Here is a 26,272-nt window from a genome sequence, read left to right on the forward strand (position 1 = left end):
CGCCACTGTCTTCGCTACTAGCAAGTGACAGGACCTTACCTACTCTACAGTGGCGCTAACTGGTGAGCGCTAAAACGATAGCCCTCATTGCGCAAAATGTGAATTCTGCACGCGGCGGGGCACACAGCTTGTTGGGGCAGAAAAGTTCTCGAGTGGCGACCACGGGCCGGAAGACGTAGTATGGTCAGGCCTCCCACTAGGTGGACCGGTGATCTAGTGAAGGTCGCGGGAGGTACCTGGATGCGGGCAGCGCAGGACCGGTCATTGTGGAAATTCTTGGAGGCATTTATCTAGCAGTGGACGTCATTTGGCTGAAACGAACGAACGAAGGAGAATTTTGCAACCGCTAACACGCACTTATTTTGGGTAGTTAAGTTTTTGTATAAGTTCGAATAAAACACTTTTGATTTTGATTTTGAAGTGTTTCTAGACCAGAGTTTCTACATTAATTCATAAAACCTAAAGGTCTAATGGCGATACTTTTCTTGAACAATTTGCAAATTCAGCAGGATTAAATTGAAACCCAACGACTATGTAATCGTTTGTTGCCTCTTTAGATTAGACCAAAGGTCCTCGAAGTTTACTAGATATAATATTCTACCAAAAGCGGGTTCTGGATTTAGATTGAACTATTATTTTACTAAATAGACGATTAGGTATAATGTGAAAGTGTATAAATGCCCTGAAAAGGGACCGAAACTAACTGGAAAGGGACTTATTAAACAATATTATGTATTTGCCAACAACCGTTGTTTGCCATCGCCTATTAATTATATTCCCATACTTTTACCACACTCGATAACACAGCAAACACTTAAAAACCAATCACAGTTTCCCCAAAACGCAATAATGATAAAAATAACCGGCGCAGGTTAGCGGCGACATCAAAGCGCGGCGGCTTTGTCGGCAGATCAAAGGGGTATCGCTCGCGAATCTACTCCGGGTGGAGTGATAACCGGCTAATTAAGGATGTCAATAGATAAGTTGAACGACCAAATCGTGTTTTTAGTTTTCGGGTCGGGTGTATAGCTAGCGATGCTATAATGGTGGCTGTTTTACTAGCGATGATATATGAAGCGAAATTTTTGTGGAATCTTTTGTAATGCTTTGTAAAATACGTTGTTGAGTGATTTCGCATTTAACTTAAATTTGAATTAAGGATTCATCTAGAGTTCTAATTACTTAGTCTGAGATATAAGCAGAGAAATCGGATGGCGAAAATCGGATCTATTGAGAGAACTTATTGTACAAATATTTCTACGACTAACTCCGGACCATATTGGACGTACTGTGAAACGTGCCATTTTGCAAAAAAATATGTATAGCCTAATGCGCTGTCGACTACTTACTACGCAGTTGTTTTACATATTTTGATTTTTTTCTCTACTTAGGTAGACTGTAATTCGTCTTTCAGACTGAAAGTTTTGGAAGCAGAGATTTTCATTTCTAAATTATGAAAAAAGAGTTTTACTTTTAAATTAAAACTTATATTTCATAGCAGCATAGCATATTAATACACATTTATCATATCCAAAACTACATGGAAATAAGATATATCTTCAGCATAGCATTGTAGAGTCGCCAAGCTTTAGATATAGTGAGATCCACTGTGAGAAACATTGGACTTACTAGAATCATTTGTAATATCGGTCTTATCAATGTTATCAGTGTACCTTTTGTCAATACACAATCAGATTGTTTTCGAATTTGTGATTTCATTCATTTCAGGTGAAACTAACAAAAGGGGAGTGGGAATTCAGTAGTTTTTGTGTGAGACTCAATTTTTTTACGAAGGCATTCTTTTAGTTGAAATCTTTTGGGAGTTAAAAACCGCTGCTTCTTTTCAAGATGAAGAAAATCAATCATCATTTCCAGCCTCTTTTTTCAACCTGGGTCTATACACTACATAGAATTTACACCGATTTATCGCAAGGCAGTTGTCATTGTACCTAATTCAATTACATATTTGTAGTAAGAGGCTAGATCAGACCAATGTGTATAAACACCTGCTCTCAGGATATAAATCGCCTCGTGCTGAGAAGAAGTGCCAGACTAAATTTTTAGACACAAAATTAGTTACATTCAAATGTGTAGTTTATTAATAGTAGCTAAGAGATCATAATTATTATTTTCATAGACTAAATAAAAAACATGTCCGAAATCGCTGTCCAAACAACGCGACATGGTGCCCAGAATGCTGGCTGCATTTCCGCGATCCGCATTGAATGGCCAAACTGATTCGTTGACCAAGAAATGCGCCAGCTCTGCCATCACCTGTACAAGTGTACAGTCAATCAGCTTGGCTAATTCCCTATACAGATGATGAGCATTTGGTTCTTACTTACTTCTTACTAGCGTCTCGATCCCGAAAGGCTCAAACATGTAGGTACTAGGTAGGTACGAAGACTAACATATTTGCGCCACTTGAGGGATGTAGCTACCTACCAACACTTCGGGATGATATATCGATTAGTGCTGAAAAGAAGTGGCGAAAATAAATTGTTGACGATGAAGATGAACTTGAAACCTACCTGACATGGAGCCAAGCTCGTGCGGGTGATGCGAGTTGTTATTGCTGAGGGTGGTGTTGTTATTGCTCTCAGGGTTCGCACTCGAACCGCTCGTGTTCGCGCTCTGAAACAAATACAAGACGTTTAGGAACACCCTAATAATTATGTAGAAGAATAGAGAAGTAAATGGAGATTTATATTAAGAGCTCATTAGCAAACTGGTCATCTGGCACGTATGACTAGGAAGGCTAGATGACAAAATTTCAATTATTTGTCCGTCAAACAGATATGTAATTAGAAAATATTAGACTCATATTTTTTATTTTCTTTCATAATTAAATAATAACAGTGCTACATCGAGTTGAAATGGCGCGTTACGTCACGCTTGAGTAGATTTTTTACTCAAAAGTGAGGTCACGCGACAATTCAACTCAATATAATACTGTAATTAATCGATTATGAAAAAAAAAATGTTTCCAACATTTTTTTATTATCTGTCTGTAAATAGAATTTCGATTTCATTAGATACCCAGTCATCATCCCTATTCATCAGATCGTTTAGTCTCGCCTGCAAATGTAGGATTTGGTACATTTCTCATGCTAACCTGAGTTCATCTTAACAAACTTGTTGATTACGTAAAAAGTCAAAAGTTAAAGACAAAAGGACCTCGCTCATCTGCTTCTCTAACTCGTCCCAATCGTTGTAGCCAATCTCATAGTACCGGAAAGGTATAGAGATAATTAGCGAATCAATCACGATCACGAAGTCGAATCTGTAACTACTTACTACCCGTTCGCGCTAAGTTTGCCGGTCCGTGGAATGCGCGTCCCCTCCCCAACCGCGATTAAACGCAATTAATGTGTCTTATTTTACGCAAATACACAATTTTTATCAATAAATTAATACAAAATATTTTAAATATAGTTTGCTGTAAGTTATAGACGCTTCCCTTCGATTGACGTCATATCTCCAGCGGCAAACTTAAAGCGAACGGATAGTAAGTGCTGCGTGACACGGAAGTCAGAACCCAATTATCGCTGTTTTACAAAGCTTAATTCTTGGGTTTCAGTTTAAGTTTTTTCAAATATTAGAAAGTAAGTACTCGTAGTACTTACATTACATACTTAGCTAACAAAAGGGATTACACGCTATTCAATACCAACCAGATAACATTTATAATTACGTTACAAGAACTAGTTAGTAGAAGTTACTAGTTCCATTTGTATCTTTTTCTGAGTCTCACAGGCCACAGCACACGTCTTCGGGTTATCTGGCGCTTTTTATAGAGCTTTAGATATATTCTGTGTTAATAATGGTTAATACCAGTTCCCACAGTGCGGCAGTTTTGTAATGAATTTAATTTAAGCGGAACGTTATAAAATAAGGTTTGATCAGTAGCCTCGTAGCTTACGATCTTTTTACGGGCATACCTAATCAAACATACTTGATCTAAGGCATAAAAACTAACAATCTATGATACCTGAATAAAACATTGGCTCTTTTGGAAATTTCCATTTAATTAAGTTATAGCGAGCAAGCAACTTTATGAGTGTTGTAGTAATTTAGGGTGTCTTTAATTCCAGATATTTTTTTATTTTTTGATAGTTTTTTTACGTAAAGTTCGATGAGTGCGGCAATACTTTAAACATTGAGATCTTACTGTATCACACTGTATTAATCCCCGTGAATTCGATAGGTAGGCACAAATATAAAGAAGTAGACAAGTCAAGACAAGATACCTTCTTAATATAATTTAATTGTGGCTTGTTTCTTCTATCAAAGCACAACTTCGTTGTAGTAGGAAATGTCGTCCTATGTAATAAGAACTATAATTAATTAAATTGTACTAGGTTGGTAACCCTTCAGTGCGTGGGGGGTACTAAAGACAGCTAAAAGCATAAATTATGTAGTAGGCAAAAACTTGGAACTTGGGAAAACATCTAATTATAAAAATAAGCTACTGGTATGATACTTTTTTATCCTAATTGCCTTAGGCGTAGAATAATTAATAATACTAGCTTAAGCAACCACTTAAGTTAGGACTAAGTAGTTGTTAGTAATATTATCCCAATAATGAGCGGTGTTGTAGTTTTTAATTAGTTTATGTTGAAACATTAATACCGAGGGTTTGATTAAGCCATTAGGCTCATTAAGTTATTATCTATACTTTATTATAAATGCGAAAGTAACTCTGTCTGTCTGCCTTGCTTACACGCCTAAACAATCGAACCGATTTTGAAATTTGGCATAGAGATAGTTTGAGTCCCGGGAAAGGACATAGGATACTTAGTTTTTGTCCCTGTTTCAGGGACGCGCGCGATAAAGTTTTTCTGTGACAGACAAAATTCCACGCGGGCGAAGCCGCGGGCGGAAAGCTAGTGATGATATAAGAAGTCGAATTCATCGAGAGACAATCGGTTTTCAGTCTATAGTAGTGATATTTTTTTAGTGGTAGGTATTCGTTGAAGAAAATTACTCAGGGCTTAGTCAGGGCCGTGAGAAGTGGTGTGAAAGGAACACCAAGGTACTTAACTATAAGATACTCGTATGTTAACCCTGAGTTTCTGAATTGAGAGTTTTAGCTTGAGCGTGCTCATTTTACACTTGAGTTATGATGAATATAGGCTTAAGTAAGCCGGCTGAAGAAAAAGTGAATGAAGAAAACAATTAATATTGTGATTTATATAATATTTACCTTTTCTAATACATCGTGGTCTTCTCTACAATATAAAGCACCTCCTTCTCTTAACGCGAATTCGTCACCTGTTGACAAAAACCTCCAATTAATGAAATATACAAAAATTCCTAAACATAAACTTAAGTAACGAAAGAAGTATTTTCTAGGCAAGCTCGCTCTACCATAGTTGTGCACCCCTCGGGTGAGATTGTTATCAGAGGAAGAAAAAACTTGTGCTTTGAAAATAACAGATAATAATAATTAGAAAACATTATTTATACCACTTGATAATCGTGTTTAGGTAAGTATACAAAGTGTATGTTATATCTTAAAGGACATGTCACACTGGATGCGGCCTGTGGCAGGTCAAAGTCGCAGATCGCATTCAGTGTGGCAAATTCTTCAATCGTTAGAGCGGTTTGCACTAATATGTAAGTCTAGATATTAGCACGTCACTACCTTGTTCAATATACCACGCAATCTTGTATACCCATTCTTATGATACACCATACAAGAATGCATAGTAAATTCAGTGAACTGCTCCTGAATCGAATGTACCTACTACTACTATTTCTATTTATTTATATTAACCGGCAGACAGTGGTGACTGAGTTTGTTGCGGCGCTTCTTCTCAGCACTTGCCAAATGTTGGTCTCGAAGCGCTGGTAGGGTAAAAAGATTATGAGACATGTAGAGGCTCCTTAAGAGCATATGACGATTTGTAAGAACTATTTATTAGTCTAAACAAATAAAGAAATTTTGACTTTTTGACTTTGACTACGTCCGATCCGAATGCGTCAAATTACGGATCTTAAACCTAAACCAATCGGATCCAGTGCGGAAACTAGGTACTATACAAATAAGTAGTTCTACCACCACTTCTGACCGTATTTTTACAATTAATTAAACTTGAAACAATCAAAGTATCCTGATTTGACCTATAATTCCCAATCGATCTTAAAATAGGTCAGGTCCTTCCTTCCCGCTTCCCGGGACCGGCTTCCCGTTTACTCGGCCTGACAGGTCACACCTGCCTAGCTGTCTGTCTGTGTATCACTGGATATCCTCTAATTAATTATGACGTTTGACGCTGAAACGTCAAACTGCCTGTAAATTTGTACTATCCTGTACTATCTAGATTATAGTACCTACACAGCTATGCCCGCGATTTCGTACTTGTGAAGATCGTTTGAATTTTTCCCAGGTTTTGCAACATTTTTCTTTGGTGCTCGGCTCCAATTGGCCGTAGCATGATGTTGAAGCCTACTACAAGAGTTCCTCGATAAAAGGACAACAACAAAGGACAACTCAACACAATATTTTTCAATTCAAACAGTAGTTCCTGAGATTAGCGCGATTAACTAAATAAATAAACAAACAAACTCTTCGTATTTATAATTATTTTAAACGTTAGTATAGATTAATTGGAACACTGAGCTGTGCTAATAAATGTGACAGCTTGGTCGCCTTGCCAAACTTTCGTTTCAAAATATAAAAGTTAAAACTGGGTCAATTTTACACGTGTCTCTTGTGGATTCCACAAAGTCTATCGAGTCCGATGTCAGATATCTCGAGGTTTATTTAAAATCTTGTTAAATTAGTACAAATAAATCGGGATAGTGGCTGATAACACGTGTAACTGCAATACAATTTATAGGTGTCATTCAGTTTCTGTTAGGAAAAGTTACGTCTATCATAGTAAAGGCAGTTCTGTGGTTTTTGAGGGTTAGATCCGTGCTTGGTTAAAGGGATGTGCGACGAAATTAACATTAGGTCACTAACAAAAGAGATATTAGGTACTTAGTCTTAATATAGGTATGTTAAATAATCACGTTTTTTTTAAATGTAGAACAAAGTAAGTATTTGACCGCAGTCACACCAGATGTTAATTGAAATGCAGTCTGGTACATGGATATTGGCATAACATATTCAGCTATAGGATTCTAGACTGCTAGATGTTAAGCTTCGTAAGTAACGTCACAACCCCGCACTCGTGCGGGGATGCAAAATGGATTTGGAATCCCCCGGAATTTTCTTCCGGAAACTGTTAGCTATTTTCTTGAGTTCGTCGGTCCATAGAGCAAGGTTTTGCATCCTATTAACATAACTAATATATTTGCTTGAATATAATGGCAAACTGACCAGGTATAAGCTGCCTCGCGCACGCGCAGCATCGGAAGCAGTCGATGTGGTAGATCTTCGTCTTGGCGCGCATCACGAAGTCGTTCTTGCTAAACGACGCGCCGCACTTGTCGCATTTTGTGCCAAATAACCTGTCAACAAAGACATTTTAAACTTTAAGGCCGGGTAACAGAGAAAATGGCGAAAATGATGTTTTCATTTTTCATTTTTGAGGTACTAAACAGTAAAATAAAAGGCTAAGATTTTTTTTGGGCATAGTTGAGGATATTTTCTAGGGCTATTAACGGATGGAAACACGATTTGATGAAGTTGACTCGATAGAATAAATTCCCAAAGTTACCTCTATTCGTTTTCTAATTATGGTTTTATTTTTAAAATAAGCGATTTGAGATTCTGAATCTTTTACTAAACTAAAGTTCAGAAATAACTTGAGGGCTTTTAACGGATGAAATTTTTATATTGCGTCTTATTTAGTTACTATGTTAAAAAATGTGGAAAAAATCGCCCATGACGGCTTGGACAATCTCAATCAGTCGCGCGGTGGCGCTTACGGAGGACGGACGCGTGCCAGTTTTTTTGCCGTGACAGTTCGCGATTTGTCAATATTTTTGACAATGATGACTTTGATGAGTCACAGTATAATAATACCAGTGTTACTGGAGAAAGCTAAAATTTTTGATAACTAAGAATAATTCTGAATTTTGTCTACCTATTGAAATTTAAATCGTTGGTATCCTTTTAAACTAAGACTCTACTCATGATACATTCCTCAAATATGAGACAAAACCAATGAGTTAAAATTACATTTTAATAGTACCTACATACAATCGTCTTCACTCTTTAGAAGAGCACACTGACACAAATAAGCTGCACGTCACTGAAAGACGATTCTGTTTACTCGGCATCTGGGCTGGAGAACATGAATCCTTGCTTACAGATGCAGATGTAAATAGAGTTATCGTTCGTTCGTTTCAGCCGAAAGACGTCCACTGCTGGACAAAGGCCTCCCTTAAATAGAGTTATAATTGAACAAATTATACATGAAATGTTTAACAGAACTCAGTTAAAAGACACATACATGGAATACCAATAAGGTTGCGGAGGGAAAGCTACCTATTATAAACTAGCGGCCGCCCGCGACTTCGTTCGCGTGGACCTCGTTTTACCCCCGTTAGATATGATGTTTTACCTCATTTTACCCATGTTGATAGATGACGTTTCACGGTTTCCCCCGAATCAATATTTACGAACGTCATACCGTAGTTTGTCCAGTGCTGTAGATTTTAACCAATGACGATAGATGGCGCTTTTAGACACGTTTTATTTATTTATTGAAATTTATTTGCCACATATCGTCATAATGTTAATCTGGGTTATAAACAATAATACTGTAAAGTTTCAACAAATCCGTTCAGTAGCTTTTGCGTGAAAGAGTAACAAACATCCAGACATCCAGACATCCAGACATCATGACATCCAGACATCCAAACTTTCGCCTTTATAATATTAGTAGGATATTTCACAATCCAAACTAATATTTTCGATTTAGCATTTACTTACAGTAAATATTAGTTTGGATCGTGAAATATTTAAAATAAAAAAAAGAATAAAACAAAATAGGGTTTCAAATTACCTATCTATAATCTAATATTATAAAGAGGTAAAGTTTGTGTGTTTGTATATTTGTTAAATTGTAAGGGGTAATCTCGGGATCTACTGAACTGATTTTAAAAAATCTTTCACCAATTGAAAGCCACATTATATCTTAGTGTAATAGGTTATATAAAAACCAAAAAATTCCACGCGGGCGAAGCGGCGGGCGGAAAGCTAGTTTATTTATAATTATGTAAGAGCATAATTATTAAAGTCGAAGTCAAACATTCTTTATTTGTGTGGATCTATATTAACGAGAGATTACAAAAGATTACAAGGCGTCAAATATTTCAAGAAAAAAATTAAAAACTATTATAAAGCTAATCTCATGGAGCCTTTACCTACTCTGACAAATTAAGACTTAGAGAAGAAACTAATAATAAAACTATTTAACTGTCCTGCAATGAAAAGCTTGATCGGGTACAACACGTCAAGTTATTTCAGAACTTGATTTCATTAAAAGACTCCGAATATCAAATCGCTTAGGTATCTAAAGTCAAACGATTCTGAAATGTCAAGTGGACTAATGAATAACCCATTAAGATAGTAGCGCCCTCTTGTCAATGACATACCTGGAACGATAGAGTTTTGAACAACTAATAAAAATTGTTTGTCCTAAATGACTGACGGATATCGTAGAGACCTGAAAGTTGGAAGGTGTGTTCTTTTTATGACGTAGACATCTCATAAGAAAAGATTTTCCGAAATGGGGTCATGAAATGAAGGGGGTGGAAAAAGGGGGCAAAGTTTGTATGGGACAAAGTGATTCCTTGGTTCAATCTACTTGAAATTTAGTTTAACAATACCTTAATATAATTCATGAAAGACGTGTGGAACGGGTAGAAAGTAATTTTGGCAGTCATTTTCTTCGAAGTTGATATCAATATATACTACTTAGTGCCTTTGATTTAATTACTTTTTATTTTTACAAGTGTTTGAAAACTCCATTTCAGATTGTGTTCAATGTCAAGTGAAATCTCAAATTGAAATGTCTCAATCTCAATGAGGAGACTCTGTATTTATTCCTAGAATTCCCCAAACACCGTCAAATTACCCTTTCGAATTCAAGACAGTGCAGTTTCCCATCAGTCTGCTTCGTAATGACTATAAACAAAGCTCAAAGTCAAACTCTAGGGACCTCTGCTTAAACTCCCATGAGTGCACAGAGGTACGCAGGTAACCGCGTGTGATGCTCATAGCAATTTTCGATAGGTACTGAACCCCGTACATACATCATATATATTATAGAAAGAAAACACCCAGACCAATACAAACAAATATATTTCTGCAATTTTAGTATGATATTTTTATTTATTAATAAACAAAGAGACTGAACAAAATTGATGCGTACCTATACTGATTAATGTTATTAACCACATGCAAAGCTTCGTGAATTGCAACAACTATAATTAAATTTATTATCCAAGCTCTAAATAATCGCTACTAAGAGTAACTTATCATAAAAAAAAATTCCAATCGCTCAAGCTCCCAAGGGCCTACCGATAGGTCGGGTGAAGTAATCTTGAAATTCTTTAAGCTGGCGCAGAACTTCCAGAAGGTCGGGCGACGCCACGGCCACTTTGAACCGTGTTTATTTCTGCAGTTATATTTTATTTTATATTTATTAGATTCTAGAATATATTCCCAAAAAGTCTGAAAGGTGTTTTAATTTGTATCACTTGGATATGATTTGTATTAGAAAGTGTTGTGAGTGTGACGCTTGAAGGGAAGGAAGTCAACCTAACCTAACCAACTGCGTATTTCTATACTGTGTAGCTGGAAATTGTGGCGGGAGCTCTTTGACGCGCTGTTTTCGGCGAAGAATTGCGCGCGCAGATTTTGACAGCGCGAAATACCTACTTTAGTAGAAATACCAAGCCTTAAGTACAATATGTAAAGCAGTCCATAACTTTAACTATACATATTATTACAATTTGCAGTAGGACAAAGGTGATGGATAGTACGTAAACTTTTTCATTCGAGTTATACAGCGTGAAATATCATGAAATCTTTTAGGATGGAAAGGATGCCAATAATTTAAATATTACCCTGTATACTGAAGTTTGATTAATCGTGGTCGTGATGCGCTCTCTGCCGTCACGGCGTATACTGAGCTGATGCCATTTTGGTGCTTGTAGACGTCCTGTTGTCTAGTTTTAGTTATTATCTTGCTGTGTACCTACTTGCATCGAATAAATATTTTTCTTTCTTTCTTTCTTTCTTTCAATAAGAATAAATTGCTGTACTAATGGAATTAAGGATCGATTTAAAAAAATAATTTGAAAAGAAACATAATACGTTAATTTCAGAACATTGTAAAATAATGTTTTTGAAATCGGGGGTGGACTATGATCAGCAGTGGATGTTCTATGGCTGAAATGATGATGATGATGATCTTAGACTGATGCTAGGTCTCTAGGTATGGTAGGTACTATACCTCATGTCATCGTATAATCGATGTGTAGCAATTAAAAGGTAACTGATATCGTAATAATATAAATAAGCCTCGCCTCGTGCTTAAGAAGTGGATTTAAATAGGTGCCGTAATAGAAAATCTGCTTTTTAGCAAGTCAGTTCAAACCTAATGACGATAATTTATTGCTGAGGACATTTTAAACTTGTGCTAAGTGCCACATCGTCGCGTCCTTTCGTCCACAAACATAAACATGTCAAACGGCATTATTCCAAACACCCTACATCCGAAAAACAGAAACCCTAAAACGTAAATACCCCCGCTTTCAATTCTGTGCCTCCGTCGCGTCGCGAACCTCTAAGTATATTTTTAAAGCCCCTCCCTTGGGAGGTTATTGACCGGCACTCAGTGGAATGAGCCCCGCCAATCGCGCTAAAAGCCTCGCTATACGTAGGGTTAGGCTGTATGCCACCTGCTCAGTGCGGGGTGCGCGCCGATTAAAAAATAAAACGTCAATGATTAAAAAGTTGCTTTATTTATCATTTTGTTCTCTCCTTTACTTTCCTGATCCTTTGAAACCTTTTTTTTTTTCCGTTTTCCATTTTTACTTTCCTATACGTTTCCCAACCTTTACCTTACTTCGTCGTGGCTGACGCACAAGCCGTGCATGCCATCATAGGGAAAAAAAAAATAAAAATAAATAAAAAGTTGCTTTTCCCGCGCGCGGAAATTGCTGTCTATGGTACAGTTGGTATTTGAAAGTTGGCAATAAAAAGTGTGGCCCGTCAAGTCAAGTTTATTTATGTCAAACGAATTGTAACGATGTGTTCTCGTTATCTAATTAATGTTAGTTTGTTTTGCTACATTAATCTTTATGGTGACTTGACCGAGTTTTTTCGTCTACTCAGCATCAGCCGATATGTTGTCCTAACGTGGTGGTAGGGCAAGCTAAGTGCTTACACACTACTAATGAATGAAGAATTTGACCTTCAGTTTTTCCTATTTCTACTTATTTAAAGAATTGCTGAATTCTTCCTAGAAGCAAACTAACTTCGACACACCTACCAAACAGTTAAAGCCTATACATTTCAAAAAGCCCATATCTCTCGCTCGTCAGTCTCAAACAATGTTTTCTTGTAAAAAGAGCATAATTTTGTTATTTCAGGCTATAGGGATAGGCAGCAAGCGGGGTCGCGCCGCCAATTAGCGATATCCTATACACGGGCTCCGGTTACTGTTTGCGCGGCTATTTAGGGATGCTGATGTTGGCAGCACTGCAGCTGCGGGTCAAATGAGGGTTAGGGCGAAATAAGTAGGTAAAGTCAAAATATTGACAGTTCTGTATCATTGGAAATTTGAAAATAACGCTAAAGTAAATCTCATTTTATGATTTCGTCCTTATACATACAAAAAGCGAAAGGTCACTGAGTGACTGACTGACTCACTCACTCATCACGAATTTCAGAAACTACAAGTGCTAGGAGTCTCAAATTTTGCATGGGGGTTCCTTTTAGAATGTAGGTGCTCACTAAGACGGGATTTTGCAAAATTTAACCCCTAAGGGGGTAAAACGGGGTCCACGCGTACGAAGTCGCGGGTGGTCGCTAGTAGTTAGATAATAGTAGAGTCCTCTTAAATTAAGTACTTATAGTGGCAACAGTTTTCCATCATGGTAAACATAAACAAACTTTTTTCAGAGCAAACAGTACTTCCTACCTAATTACACTAATTTAAATCCATTTAATGCCCATGTCAGGATATCCGTAACATGTTATTATAAAAATCTTATTTCTATTAATTTCCCATAAAAACTGACCTTCACTAATACACCGTTGACAGACGCCAATATCCTATCGGAAGCGCCTAAAAGCATCTATACAGGGTGTGATTTGTCGAATTAATATAAAAATAAAGTCCGTCTGTCTGCGTTTCCGACGCGCGCGTAAACAAACGCTTCCGTGTATATTCACTGGGAAAGGGTTCATCTTACTTAATGTATTGGGGTCTTACCCTGATATCGATCGAGATTCGTTCGATTTCTTTACGATTACTTACAGTTTCTTAAAAGAACTTATGACTTTTTGGGAAAACCACCAAAATAGACTACCCGCATTATTTCTTTTGAAAACTTTTTATCTCTATATTTTTATTTACTCGATTTTCTATTAACTGATTGAAATTAGGTTATACATTTAATCAAAATAATAATTTAAATCCACCAGAAAATCTGCACATAGAGCTGATGATAGATACATTATGTGGTCGGAGGTGAGTAGACATTTGGTAATTATTAGTTAGACCTTAAAAAGATGATTTAAGTTATGAATTACTGCGTTTATCAAAACGTGGGGTAACGCATCTGATAGAGAACGCAAGCGCACGCAATCTAATTTAATTACCAAATGCATGTTTCGTGCGGTTTGAGAATATTCACCCCGCGTCATCGCGTTAGAGCGTGTTCAATTACACTAATGGAATTAATCATAAACCGATACTGTATGTTTGTTTTAATTAATATTGCGGTGAAAAAGTTTCACTAACCACTTTCTTTCGTGTTTTATGGGCGAGAAATAAAACTGGGTTCTATATTGTTCTTTTATGTTTATCTTATAGTTGTCTGTCACCTAGTTAATCTAATAGGCAAAGAATAAATGACAAAAGCGAGTGTGGACATCAGGTATGTTAGAAACACACATTTTGAAAACTCGAAAATATATTTTTGAGCTTCTGTCGGCACCGCTCTTACAATATCAAACTCGGAGATACCCACAAAAAGCCGGTAAAGATTTCACAATATTTACCAAAAAGTCCATTACAGAAAAAAATACCTTTACTTTTCGGCCGACGTAAACGGAAACAAACACCATAGAGCATAGAGCTATCGAGTTCCCGCCGCCCGCCGCGCTGTCAAACTGACGTTTGTTTTGGCGCCAAAATACATAATGCTCAGTCAAACGCAGCTTGTTTTCTCTTCGGCACATCACAGCGTCACGACAAACATTATTTTACCGCTATTTTTATCTATCACCAACCAAAATTGAACCTTAAAACTGTGTAGTAGCAATTTGTTTATCTTGCGCGGGTTGTCTTTGAATTATGTCGATGTGTAATTCTATATTTTAGCAGCGAAAGATGAAGGGTGAAAAGGTAAACATGGTGGGTTATTTTAGTGAATTCAACTTGTGAGTCTGCCTGAAAAAGTGGCGCCGCGTCGTGGCATGATTGACGGGCGGTTATGAATTCCTTTTTGTTTGAGGACTTTGATTATAAACTGGTCTATTAATGGAGTCCGGTTAGAGTTGCTTACGCTTTCGTAAGTCTTGAGTATGAACGTGGAATTGTTCAGTTGTTTCAACGAATTTGTTTCAAATTCCTGAAGCGAAGGCGACGTCATAAACCAAAAGTACATTGGTACATTGGGCGTACCCAGCTAATATAAGGGTTAATAATTTCTAAGTGGGTAGGTGGGAAGCTTCCCACTTCTGGCCACCTCTCAGTGTACTAAACTGAGTAGGTAATAAGCAACCTAAGAATACCTACCCAACTTCTAGCGATTCTGATTGCGAATATCAGTTGATATTATCAATTTCCCTACGAGATGTGAAGACTTAAGACCGAAAAGAAGATTAAACTAATCGGCAGGGCTTTATTGGCTAAGATCTTTAAATCCTGGCTACTCAGTCTCCCTAGATCAGTTAAAAAACGTGACAGTTGTAATTCCAAAAACTCTTCGCTCCGTGAAATTGTTTCGAAATTAAGACTGTTATGTTTAGTGACTTATTTAGGGGTCCTAAAGTTGCAGTGAATTCAGCAGTGATAGGCTCTATTACAAATTAGCATTCCGTTTTTTGCAGGATTCCGTTTATTAGTATACGTGTTGTAATACCCCTTGTTCCCCTGTCGACGAAGTACATGATGTTGTAACATGCGTGCCCAAACAACGGCACGCAGGAAGATTCAACAAATGCTACTGACAACGCCACTCTTGTAGCGGAGTTTTGGGCTGATAATGTATAGGTTTGTTGTCGACACGACAAAAAGAAGAATTTTAGATTTTAAACTTTCGCGTTCCATTTCAACTAAAATAGCGAGACACGGGTCTTAACGCGACGTTTATTAATGAGTTACATTACATTACAAGAAGAAGAATTATCTTGTACCCTTACCAGGCCTGTTCATCTCCGCGAGTTTACATCGAAAACAAAACACGCACGATCGCCCACCTACAGGATACTATTCGACAAGGCCTCACTTACGAGAGAACATTGACTCACGCACGCGTATTCTTGTGTATGATGGAAGAAAATAAATAAAATGGTGTACTAAATACTGTGCAGTATTTAACTGCCTAAATAATAATAAAAACACAGAATGTAATTTTTTAAGTTGCCTCAAGACACTGAGAGGTAAATAAGTAGTTAATATTATTCATGCTAAATCATGTATTTCCTCCGCCATTTTCCGCAGTTTGGCACCTCACGTCACATCATTTTACCGAAGTCAGCCCTATAGCTTCGGCGCAGTGCCGATCACTGACGTTTGTCAACAAAATGGTGCATTGACTCTTGAGACAGGCTAAATTACACCATATTGTTAATGACATTGAGCATACATTTTTTTAAATACCTTCGCGAAGTAAAACTTCTGTACGTAGTACTTATTATTATTCTGTGCCCTTACCTAGTGTAGTCCCTCTTGCAATACGTCTTCCCGTCCCTCACGAAGCAGGTGCAGGATTCGTCGAGGAACTGGCGGCACTCCTGGCACTTGAGGCAGGCGGCGTGCCACTCCAGGTCGGGCGCCACCCGCAGGATGTACTGGTCGTGGATCTGCCCGCCGCAGCCGACGCATAGCGACAGCCGGAGTTTTTCTGGAAAGATCAGAGGGACACTATGAAATACATGGTAGCCCTAGGCTCCAAGTACAGCTAGCACGAAAAACTTTCGAGTTCGAATCGTTTGCATATTCGAATCGCCATCAAAAGATTTAGTACGAAAACTACAACAGCGCCCTTGTGAACGTGTCGTAAAGTGAACTTAGTATGGGAAATGGTTGCACGAAACTTATTTTGACAATCAAAATTGTCACGTTAGGGGCCATCCATAAAGTACGTCACACGAATTTCATGATTTTTTGACCCCTCCCCCGTCCTTGTCACAGGTGGTCACATTTCTGCGACCCCCCCCCCCCCCCCCCCCTCCCTATTGTGACGTCACATGTTTTGCAAATTCACATCGAAAAATTATTAAATTAACGAAAAAATAGCAACAAATAGAAACAATAAAATCACGCGCGAGGTACGTACGGTGCGTTTGGCGGCATTATAGGCCAGTAGAATTAGATTTTAAATTTGAAATAATTTCTACAAAAGATTTTATTGATTTAATGGCTTCATTGGTTGCCCAATAAGACTCTCCTAGGTTTTCGACTTCGACGGAGTTGTGCTTAAGTGGTGGGGGTATTTTTTAGTTTAATTTATATTTCAAATTACGCGATTAGTACCTCTAGAATATATTAGATTTTGAAATGTGACGTCACGAAACTTAGGACCCCTCCCACCCCTTGTCACACCATGTCACACTTTGTCGACCCCCTCCCCCCCTCTTTACGTGTGACGTACTTTATGGATGACCCCTTATGGTTTAATTCGAAGGTTGAGTATCGAATTTTGTCGAATACGCAAACGATTCGAAGACGAAAGTTGTTAATGCTAGAGGTAACTACAGATCGCACACTCGGAGCAGCAAATTGTACCGGAAAAGAGTGTCTGATGAATAAACATCAATTTCATATTCGTCATTTCAGTGCATGACAGTTTATTGCTGAACTTTAGGTTCCCCAAGGGAAGGCATTCCACAAATAAGCCGCTGCCTGCTATCTTTTTGAGGCCGGTGCATCAAGCAGGGCGACGCGGTTCTAGTTAAGCTACGTTTGACTTAACTAGCATGGTACTTAACTTAGCTAACAATACTTTAATTAAAAGAACCGAAAGATCCCTACTTTATAAAAGTTCAAGAGACTGTAAAGTCAATGAGAATTATTGTTAGTGTCGGCTTATAGTTACTGAGTTGCACTACCTAACTTTAATCGTAAATATAACCAGTGTGTTTTGTATGGAGTTTGACAGATATCTGACGTTTGATAAAGTTAAAGTAAGATAGCCTTAGTGTTTGGAATTGGACATAAATTAGACAGAGTAGGTATACAGTTTTATCAAAAGTTTTAATACGTTTCTTATTCGAGACTTCCAAAAAGTATCTTAAAAAGCCTCAACACTACAATAACTTATTTAGTGACAAAGTAAAATTCACAAACAGCCCGATTACCCGACCACAACAAAGCATTCAAAAAACTTTCTATTTACAACGAAACTCGAATAATCGCAGCTTGATGCCAATAATAAAAGAATTATGTGAGAATTATGAATAAATTATACGTGCGCCCAAAATCAATATGTCCATAGGGCGTGGTGGCTGCCCGCCTACTGTGGCCACACTGACGGAGTATGCACATCTCTTTCGCGCGCACCTCTCTGTCGCACGTCACGGTCATCGATTGGCGGACAAGTAAACATTTTTATATAAATAGTACGGTTGATTGACTGGTTTCTGTAGACAAGTGGTTTGAGGAGTTTAAATTTGAACTTTTGGATGACCCTATAAGTCCATTTGATTGTAATGTATCAATCATTGCTATGTAGGTATGCCTGACGAAATTTATTAGAAACGGATTAATGTTATTTAATTTAAACTTAAGATTTAAGTTTTAATATTGGAACATCTAGGATGTATACGACAAATGCCTTTGCTCTGAAAAAAAAAAGGTATTTCCGGAAGTCAAATATTCTTTATCTATGGTCATGTCACCAACATTAAAATAACAAAAATGATAGAAGATAATTATATTTCAAAAACTTCTGTAAACTTTTTGCTTGCAGATGCAATTACATAGATTTTATAGCAACATAAAAAGAACACCTTAAATATGGAAATCCATTGAGTATGACTTTTTTTTTTGAGGAAAACTAGCAATATCCAACAACATTACCCCCCTCTACAACCAAGTATTGAAAGAAGTTATAAAATCCCAAGGAAAAAGTTCCGTATAGGTACTTAACGTGTTGGGGAGATATAAAAGGAGTTTATAAAATTCTAATCCCTAAGGGGCTTTAGCTAGGGGCTTGGAAAGTAAGCACCTACAGGAAACCCGACACCTATGCGGAAAAGTCGGGAAAAATCCCTGCAAGTTTATTATATTATCAGAATAAATTATAAACCTAGAGTTATTAAAAGGTTTATTTAATCTCAACATTTTATAGTCATAAGTTTGATAATTTAGATAAATTGTGTCAGAAACTAGACTAAATATGTTTTATACAATACATCATCATCACGCAGCCACGCAGGTGAGCGTTGAAGTTGAACAATCTCATTTTGCACTCACCAGGATGGCGCCACTGTAGAGTAAGGTCTTTTGGTACCAACTGTTAAATATGAAAGCCATAGCCCTGATTGTGGCACTCAAAACTCATTTCTTAGCAACTCGGGATCGAACCCAAGACCCAGGTGTAACTCAGACTATTGCTACCGACACAGGTTAAGATGCACTGGGGTCCACGACCTTCGTGAGTCACCACTGTGCAGTGCGGAGCGTGACGAATCGCTGGATTTTGTACACTACGACTCGATAACAACTGTCGATCGCCATCGACAAGCAGTAGCATGGTTCTGGTCCAGGGTTTAAGAATGGTCCCATGCTCTTACACTCTCAAAAAAACTCAAAACTCATTTTATTTTTGCAAGAACGCTTTTAAAAAGCACCTTTACACGTCCCAGTAATAAACCCTACCTCTGCTTCGGTACAATAAATGGGCCAGTGCTGAGAAGAAGCAGCGCAAGAAACTCAGTCACTATTGTCAGCCTCTTTTTCAGGGGTTTACAGTCTTTAAAATATACGTAGTTGTAAATACGAAAGTCGCTGACATAGCCCGACAGATTAGCAATCTCAAGTGGCAATGGGCAGGGCACATAGTACAACGGCCGATGGGGCAGCAAGGTTCTGGAATGGAGGCCGCGTACCGGAAAACGCAGCGTGTGACGTCCACCTAAAAGGTGGACCGACGACATCGTAAAGGTAGCAGGGAAGCGCTGGACGCAGGCCGCTACCTATCGATCAACGTGGAAAGCATTGGGGGAGGTTTATGTTCAGCAGTGGACGTCCTATGGCTGAGATGAAGATGATGATGATGAAATATTGATGCGAGCTGGGCAGTTAAGCATCCTAATTTTTATTTTTTAGACTTATGGTAGAAAGCAAAATGTTCGCAAATGTAGGTAATAAGGCATATCATTGTGTAGGTACAATTTGCTTGCTCGTTGAAGCAAAATAGACTAAGCTCTTACATACATTTGGCTTCGGTTGCATTTTGCATCAGTTTCGGGGGCATCTCGATGTTTAATGCATTGAACTGTACTGAATCATACTTAACAACCTCCTGGGAAGTGACCGGAATTGTTTCACGATTTTGCACATCGTCATTAAAGAGAGCAATGAAAAAAGCAATAAAATGAATGCATAAGTTCACGTAATTTCAAACAATATTTCAAAAATCTTTGGAACTGCGAACGAATAGAACCTAAGACCTCAAGGTTAACCTGTAACAACTAGGTCAAGACATTTTCTAGCACAACAAAAATAAAAAAATAATCATCGAGTTCTATATTTTAATAATCTTCATCTTATCAACAAATACATGTAAGTTAAATCTCAATAATCTTTATTGTAGATAAATGTCTAAAAAATTAAAAATCACTCATTACATTAATCATGATTGTAATTTATTATTATCCGGATTTTTAAATCATGTAAATCGCCAAGTCACGATTTACTCAAATGTTCGTAAGTACTTTTACACAGTCATTGGTAAACTTGCATAATAATTTTGTCTCTGGCAGATTAAAAATAAATATTGGTTATTCGTCGTTTCAGCCAAATGACGTCCACTGCTGGACAAAGGCCTCCCCCAAGGTTTTCCACAATGAACGGTCCTGCGCTGCCCGCATCCAGGCTCCTCCCGCGACCCTTACCAGATCGTCGGTCCACCTAGTAGGAGGCCTGCCCACACTACGTTTTCCAGCCCGTGGTCGCCACTCGAGAACTTTCCTGCCCCAACGGCCATCGTCTCTACGAGCTATGTGCCCCGCCCACTGCCACTTGATTTTAGCAATTCTGCGAGCTATGTCGGTTACTTTGGTTCTCCTACGGATCTCCTCATTTCTGATTCGATCACGCAGGGAAACTCCGAGCATAGCCCGCTCCATCGCCCTTTGGGTGACCTTGAGCCTTCTTATGAGGCCCATAGTAAGCGACCACGTTTCGGATCCATATGTCAACACTGGCAACACACACTGCTCGTGTTGACATTGGTTATTATTAATAGCCAAATAGTTTTGCACCGGGAGTCCCCCTAGATTTCTTATTAATGATGTTCTAAAGTCTAAAGGACACCATTTGAATGTCACTCATTATTAGTACAGCATAAAAATATGATTTAATTAGTAAAATATTTATAACTCTATTAATATTTGTCTTTTTATTATTATGGTGATGGGCAGTAAGTATGTAAGTAAACATTTTTTATCACAGATTTTTATCAACAAAACACCTCTACTTGCATAAGCACCATACACCTAATTATACAGTGACTAAATACACGTTGCAATTTCAAACCTTTGGAAGAGAGAACCTTTTTTAAGGAAGAAGGAAGAATCTGGAGTACCTACATAATATGTAGATTGTGGTCTGACTCTTTAATTGATCTACTCATATGCATTTTTAGTGGACTATCATTAGCTAATAATATCATGGCAAGTTTCATGATTTGCAAACAACAAATTTCATGATTTGCAAATACAAACAGTCATTATAAAGACTAATAAAAAATATAAAACTAAAATGAGTTCATCGACACTCATAATTAAAGTGCATTACGATAATTAATCAAAATTAAGTTTGATTGTTCCGAATGCATCATTCCAATCGTAAAATGTACCGTAAGCGCAGTTTTTATGCAATGCACAGTTTCTAAAGTACCTATATGAAGAAATCTCTCTACATTTTTCGACATAGTGTAAACTCTTTATAACGACACTCCAGGGACTGAGCATTTTTTGACGTTATAGAGAGATGTCGTTGTATAGAGTGACATGGTAGAGCAGATAGAAACAAGGTAAACGAACAACGTCAAGAAATTGTGACGCTATATAGAGATTTTCGTTGAATCGAAAGACGTTATAGAGAGTTTACACTTAAAGATAACACAATAAGTGAGAGGTACCAAACATAATGTTAGAAAATTAGGAGGACCCAGGAGAGGCAAAATATTTTTATTTGTAAAATAAAAAACACAGTTTTTGCGTCTCTTGAAAATTTCCATTTCTGGCACTTATAAAGTTATGGTTTGGTTCCCCTCATCATCTTGGTTGATATTTACAGTAATACATGATGATGATTGACCATTAAAAAACTACGAAAACTTTTGTATTTTTGTGTAAGGCCCATAACAGACGGTGAAACGCAACTGCAACGAAACTGCCACTGCTAGTTACTTTTGAGTTGCATCTAAGTTTCTGCCATAGCGTTCGTTGAGAGACCACACATGACGCGACCAGTTTGAAACTTTCAGTTTCAGTTTCATTCATCAGAATCATCAGAAAGTTGCAGTTTCGTTGCAGTTGCGTTTCACCGTCTGTTCTGGGCCTAAATATAATATACAATTTTGGCCATCATATTGACAGTGGTCTTGGAGGTATATTTTTACCGACTTCAAATAAGAGGTTATCACTTGCAAGTAAAGAGAACCTACTGATTTCATCTCAGTATCTTTGTTAAGGCTTTGCGAAACGTTTTATTATTTCCGCAATGAGTTAAACTTAAAGTTTAAAAGATTTTATTGTTTTTGTCAAATTAATTAACCTTTAGTTATAATTTCGGAAATACTGCATTACGATTTCGCATTTTATTGTATAAAGCTGTGAGTGGATGAGACAATAATAGACAGAGCTTCTTAATTTTTTTTTAAATAGAAACTCATGAAATGATCATCTGATGAAAAACTATAGAACAGAATCCTCATACAAACATTTCAAACAATTTTAAATCTGTAAGTCTACGGCATCTTAACTCCCAAATAGATGAACTGATTTTGATGTAGTCTCATAAAAAAATGTATTTTATCTTACACGCAAAATTGGCAAAGCTGGGACTCTACCTAGTTACATTCTTCCACACTAATTTGTAAAAAGAAAAGATTTGATTGTTTGTTTGTATGAAATAGGCTCCGATACTTCTGGACCGATTAAAAAAAATCTTTCACCATTTGAATTCTAAGTTATCCCTGATGAACGTAGGTAGAATATGGACAGACTGAAATTACAATGATTAATTAATTATTATCTAGAACAAGCATAGCCGTAGGCAAAAGCTATTTCTAGATAATTAAAGATTCCAGTCTAAACAAATGCCAATGTAAATTGCATGGAATGTGTAATATTAATTAATACCTTCTACATGTCGCATTAGAATTCCAATAAATTATAAACGGAGGTAATAAGCATTTCTGTGCCAGGGCTGCCAATGCCTAGATGAGGAATTGAAAAATATTATTTTTAACTATGCATGTGTTACAGTTAGCACCTACAGCTTAAAAACGTACAATGAGGGTTTTCGCGTATGAAAAATCCACAAGATGGCAAAACGTAGATATGAGGTCTAACTGCTACGTGTTTGGTGAATTTTGACATATCTGTCAATGTCATGTCAAAAATAACCAATCATGCAGCATTTAGACTTCACGTCTACGTATTGCCATCTAGGAGATTTTTCATACGCGAAAACCCTCATTGCAATAAAAAGGTGTGCATAAAATAAAATAACTAAAAATCACCCAATCCCGTTAGTTGGTTACGTAATTGTTAAAGTCAAGCTTTAACTGAATCTTAATTTAAAAAACAATCATTTGGAGACCGTCAATAATGTCAGTAAATAATGAGATATTTAACTGTAAGTTAAAGAAAATTAACTAATTGAATAGATACTTATTCTACGTTGGCAACCCTAAAGGGGAGGGGGGCAACATTGTGCCCCTTTCATGTCGCCGCACACGCCGCTAACGACGACTCATTAACATTCGGCCGGTAATTGGCTTCACCGATAACGATGCGGTTGCAATTAAAAATTAGTTTGATGGGCGGGTAGTTGTGGTTTTCGCAATAAAATAGTTTTCAGTCTGAATTTAGCAGGAGTAGGCTCCACTGGGGCAGGAAAGTTCTCGAGTGGCGACCACGAGCCGGAAGACGTAGCGTGGGCAGGCCTCCCACTAGGTGGACCAACGATCTGGTGAAGGTCGCGGGAGGTGCCTGGATGCGAGCGGCGCAGGACCGGTCTTTGTGGAAATCCATGGGGGAGGCCTTTGTCCAGCAGTGGACGTCTTTCGGCTGAAACGAACGAACGAACGAACGAACGAGGCTCTCATCTAGTGAATAGAAAGAGTAATCTGTGGGCTAATTCAAATGCATTTGTCGAGAGTAGAAATCGTCTGTCAAATAATTTTCTAGTAATCAATTTTGAACTGATTGTCAAGGTAATACAGTTGAAAATTGAATATCAAAGCCAGACTACGCCTAATGTCAGATCAGCCGATGGTAGATGCCAAATTTCCAATATCGCGTACGAAGACGGAGAACTTTGTCAATATAGTGGTACATAAGGGTCATAATTAGTGGATGCCGACGATTTTCGCGCTGTCATCTCAACGACTGCCCACCCTTGTCGTTAGAGCAGTCGACTGGATAGAAAGCATGGAATTAACATGGTGATTGATAAACGGGGAATTATAAAACGAGCGACTAAAAAAAAACTTTGCGACTGATGATGGCATACTGTTTTAATACCTTGAGCGGTATGAATTTGAGTAAGCGAAAAATTAACCAAACTAACGACGAATATTGATCAATAATAAAATCCAGAACGAGCTTACAAAATGTGGGTTTTGATTATTTACATTTCAGACATAAAAATACTATCCGGGCGACTAAATTACTAAGTGAGCGACTAGAAATACAGAGAGGGCAACTTTAATATGAAGATACATTAGATTTTTCTAATTGAGGTTTTACTGAACGAACTACAAAAAAGTTAATTCTAAGCAAAGTTTTGTGAGCTGCTTTATTAATGATTATTGGTTACTGATATTATATTTGAGGTCTCATGTTTTTCATTTTGATACGCTTTATTAATGAAAACTACAGATTGTTACAGCGCGCGAATTCGAATGGGGGCGGGGCGACTGTCCCGAATTTTTAACAAAATATGTATGCAAACACGTTTTGGGTCTAGCAATTCGGCTCAAACTAACAACACCGCCACTGGAAGCAAAACTGATACCTATTGGACAAAAAAGAAAACGAGGCCGGCCCGCTAAGTCCAAGCCAGCACTTATCATACAGTGACGATGAGTAGGTAGAGCTCCTCAATCCTCATACGTACCAATCAATGAACCTTATTAATAAGATTACTTTTTTTTGGGTTGACAGAAGCGACTTATTTTATTTTGTTTTTTTTTTTTTGTTGATTCGATTTAAGAAAACACATTTCATTTTTCGTAATACATTGTTTCATTTGATTACCTACCCTTAAATGTTAATGATTTATTTTTTTCGCTACTAGAATAGTGTTCCGTCAAATATTTATTTCATAAGATCATTTTTTATTTAAATGTGGGCTCATAATACGCTGCTCATAATAGTATTTTTCAAAGTAGTTTTTGCATTCGAAACACTTCATTAAAGTTAAAAATACCGCTCAGTATAAAAAAAGCATTTGCCAAATATTGAAAAAAATGCAGGACCTAACGTTGACACTCAATCAAATATTAGGTCGCTCAAATATTATGAAGCTTCTCATTTTGTATTTTAAGGAACTCAATTCTTTTTTGTAAGTTGCTGTTCTTTTGATTTTTCGTCACTCGCACTCAGTCGCTCACTTAGTAATTCTTTAGCCCACATTAATTATTTTTGACACTTACAACATAAATTTACAGTCACTCGTTTAAATACTACCCTTGATAAACTAGGTGCAAATAAGCATAGGTATTTTATAACCACAGAATGCTTTTTGCTTAAATTTGAAAATAAAGGATATTGTTCTGCGTCCATACATCGTTCGCCCCAAGACCCCCAAGCAATGAAATAATGATTTTTATATGTGAAATTACTTAACGATTGTCACCTTATACTCCACTAGCTTTTCGCTCGCGGCTTCGCGCGCGTGGCCTACATTAGGTACCTACATATTTTACGGAACCCTATTATTTTCCAAAATAAAATTTAGCCTGTTACTCGTGGATAATGTAGCTTTCGAATGGTGAAAGAATTTAATAAAAACGGTCCAATAGTTTTTGAGTCTATTCATTACAACCAAACAAACAAAGTTTTCCTCTTTATAATATTAGTGTAGATACTTAAAGCACGGATAAGCGGGAGATTCGTTACAATAGGAAAAATGCTTCAGATTTTGAGGTTATTAGCATAACAGAAGTACATTTCCATTTTCTATCTTCTATAGGTACTTATAATAAATCTGTAGAGAGGTCAACTCTGTACATGAAATATATTTTCAAAATAACTATCAGGGGGTGATACTGATGCCAAAAATGCAATCAGTAAAATTTTTGTCTGTCTGTCTGTCTGTATGTTCCTTATAGAAACAAAAACTACTCGACGGATTTTAACGAAACTTGGTACAATTATTCTTCATACTCCTGGGCAGGTTATAGTATACTTAGGAATTCCCACGGGAACAGGAATTAGCGGGAAAAT

The 26,272-nt window shown here is 37.4% G+C and overlaps 1 protein-coding gene across 4 annotated transcripts in view; it reads right to left on the reverse strand.

Annotated features, from left to right (window-relative positions):
- Positions 1-26,272, reverse strand: part of LOC135083430 (insulin gene enhancer protein ISL-1) — a 71,864-nt gene that overhangs the window by 6,005 nt on the left and 39,587 nt on the right. For all 4 annotated transcript variants that reach the window (XM_063978177.1, XM_063978176.1, XM_063978175.1 and 1 more), the window contains exons 2-5: positions 16,077-16,266; positions 7,331-7,461; positions 5,207-5,274; positions 2,532-2,634 (exon numbers count right to left, since the gene is read on the reverse strand). In XM_063978177.1, the coding sequence (XP_063834247.1) occupies positions 2,532-2,634; positions 5,207-5,274; positions 7,331-7,461; positions 16,077-16,266 (492 nt within the window). The remainder of the gene's footprint in view (positions 1-2,531; positions 2,635-5,206; positions 5,275-7,330; positions 7,462-16,076; positions 16,267-26,272) is intronic.

The sequence above is a fragment of the Ostrinia nubilalis genome, chromosome 23, assembly GCF_963855985.1.
Source record: "Ostrinia nubilalis chromosome 23, ilOstNubi1.1, whole genome shotgun sequence".
Classification (NCBI taxonomy): Eukaryota; Metazoa; Arthropoda; class Insecta; order Lepidoptera; family Crambidae; genus Ostrinia; species Ostrinia nubilalis.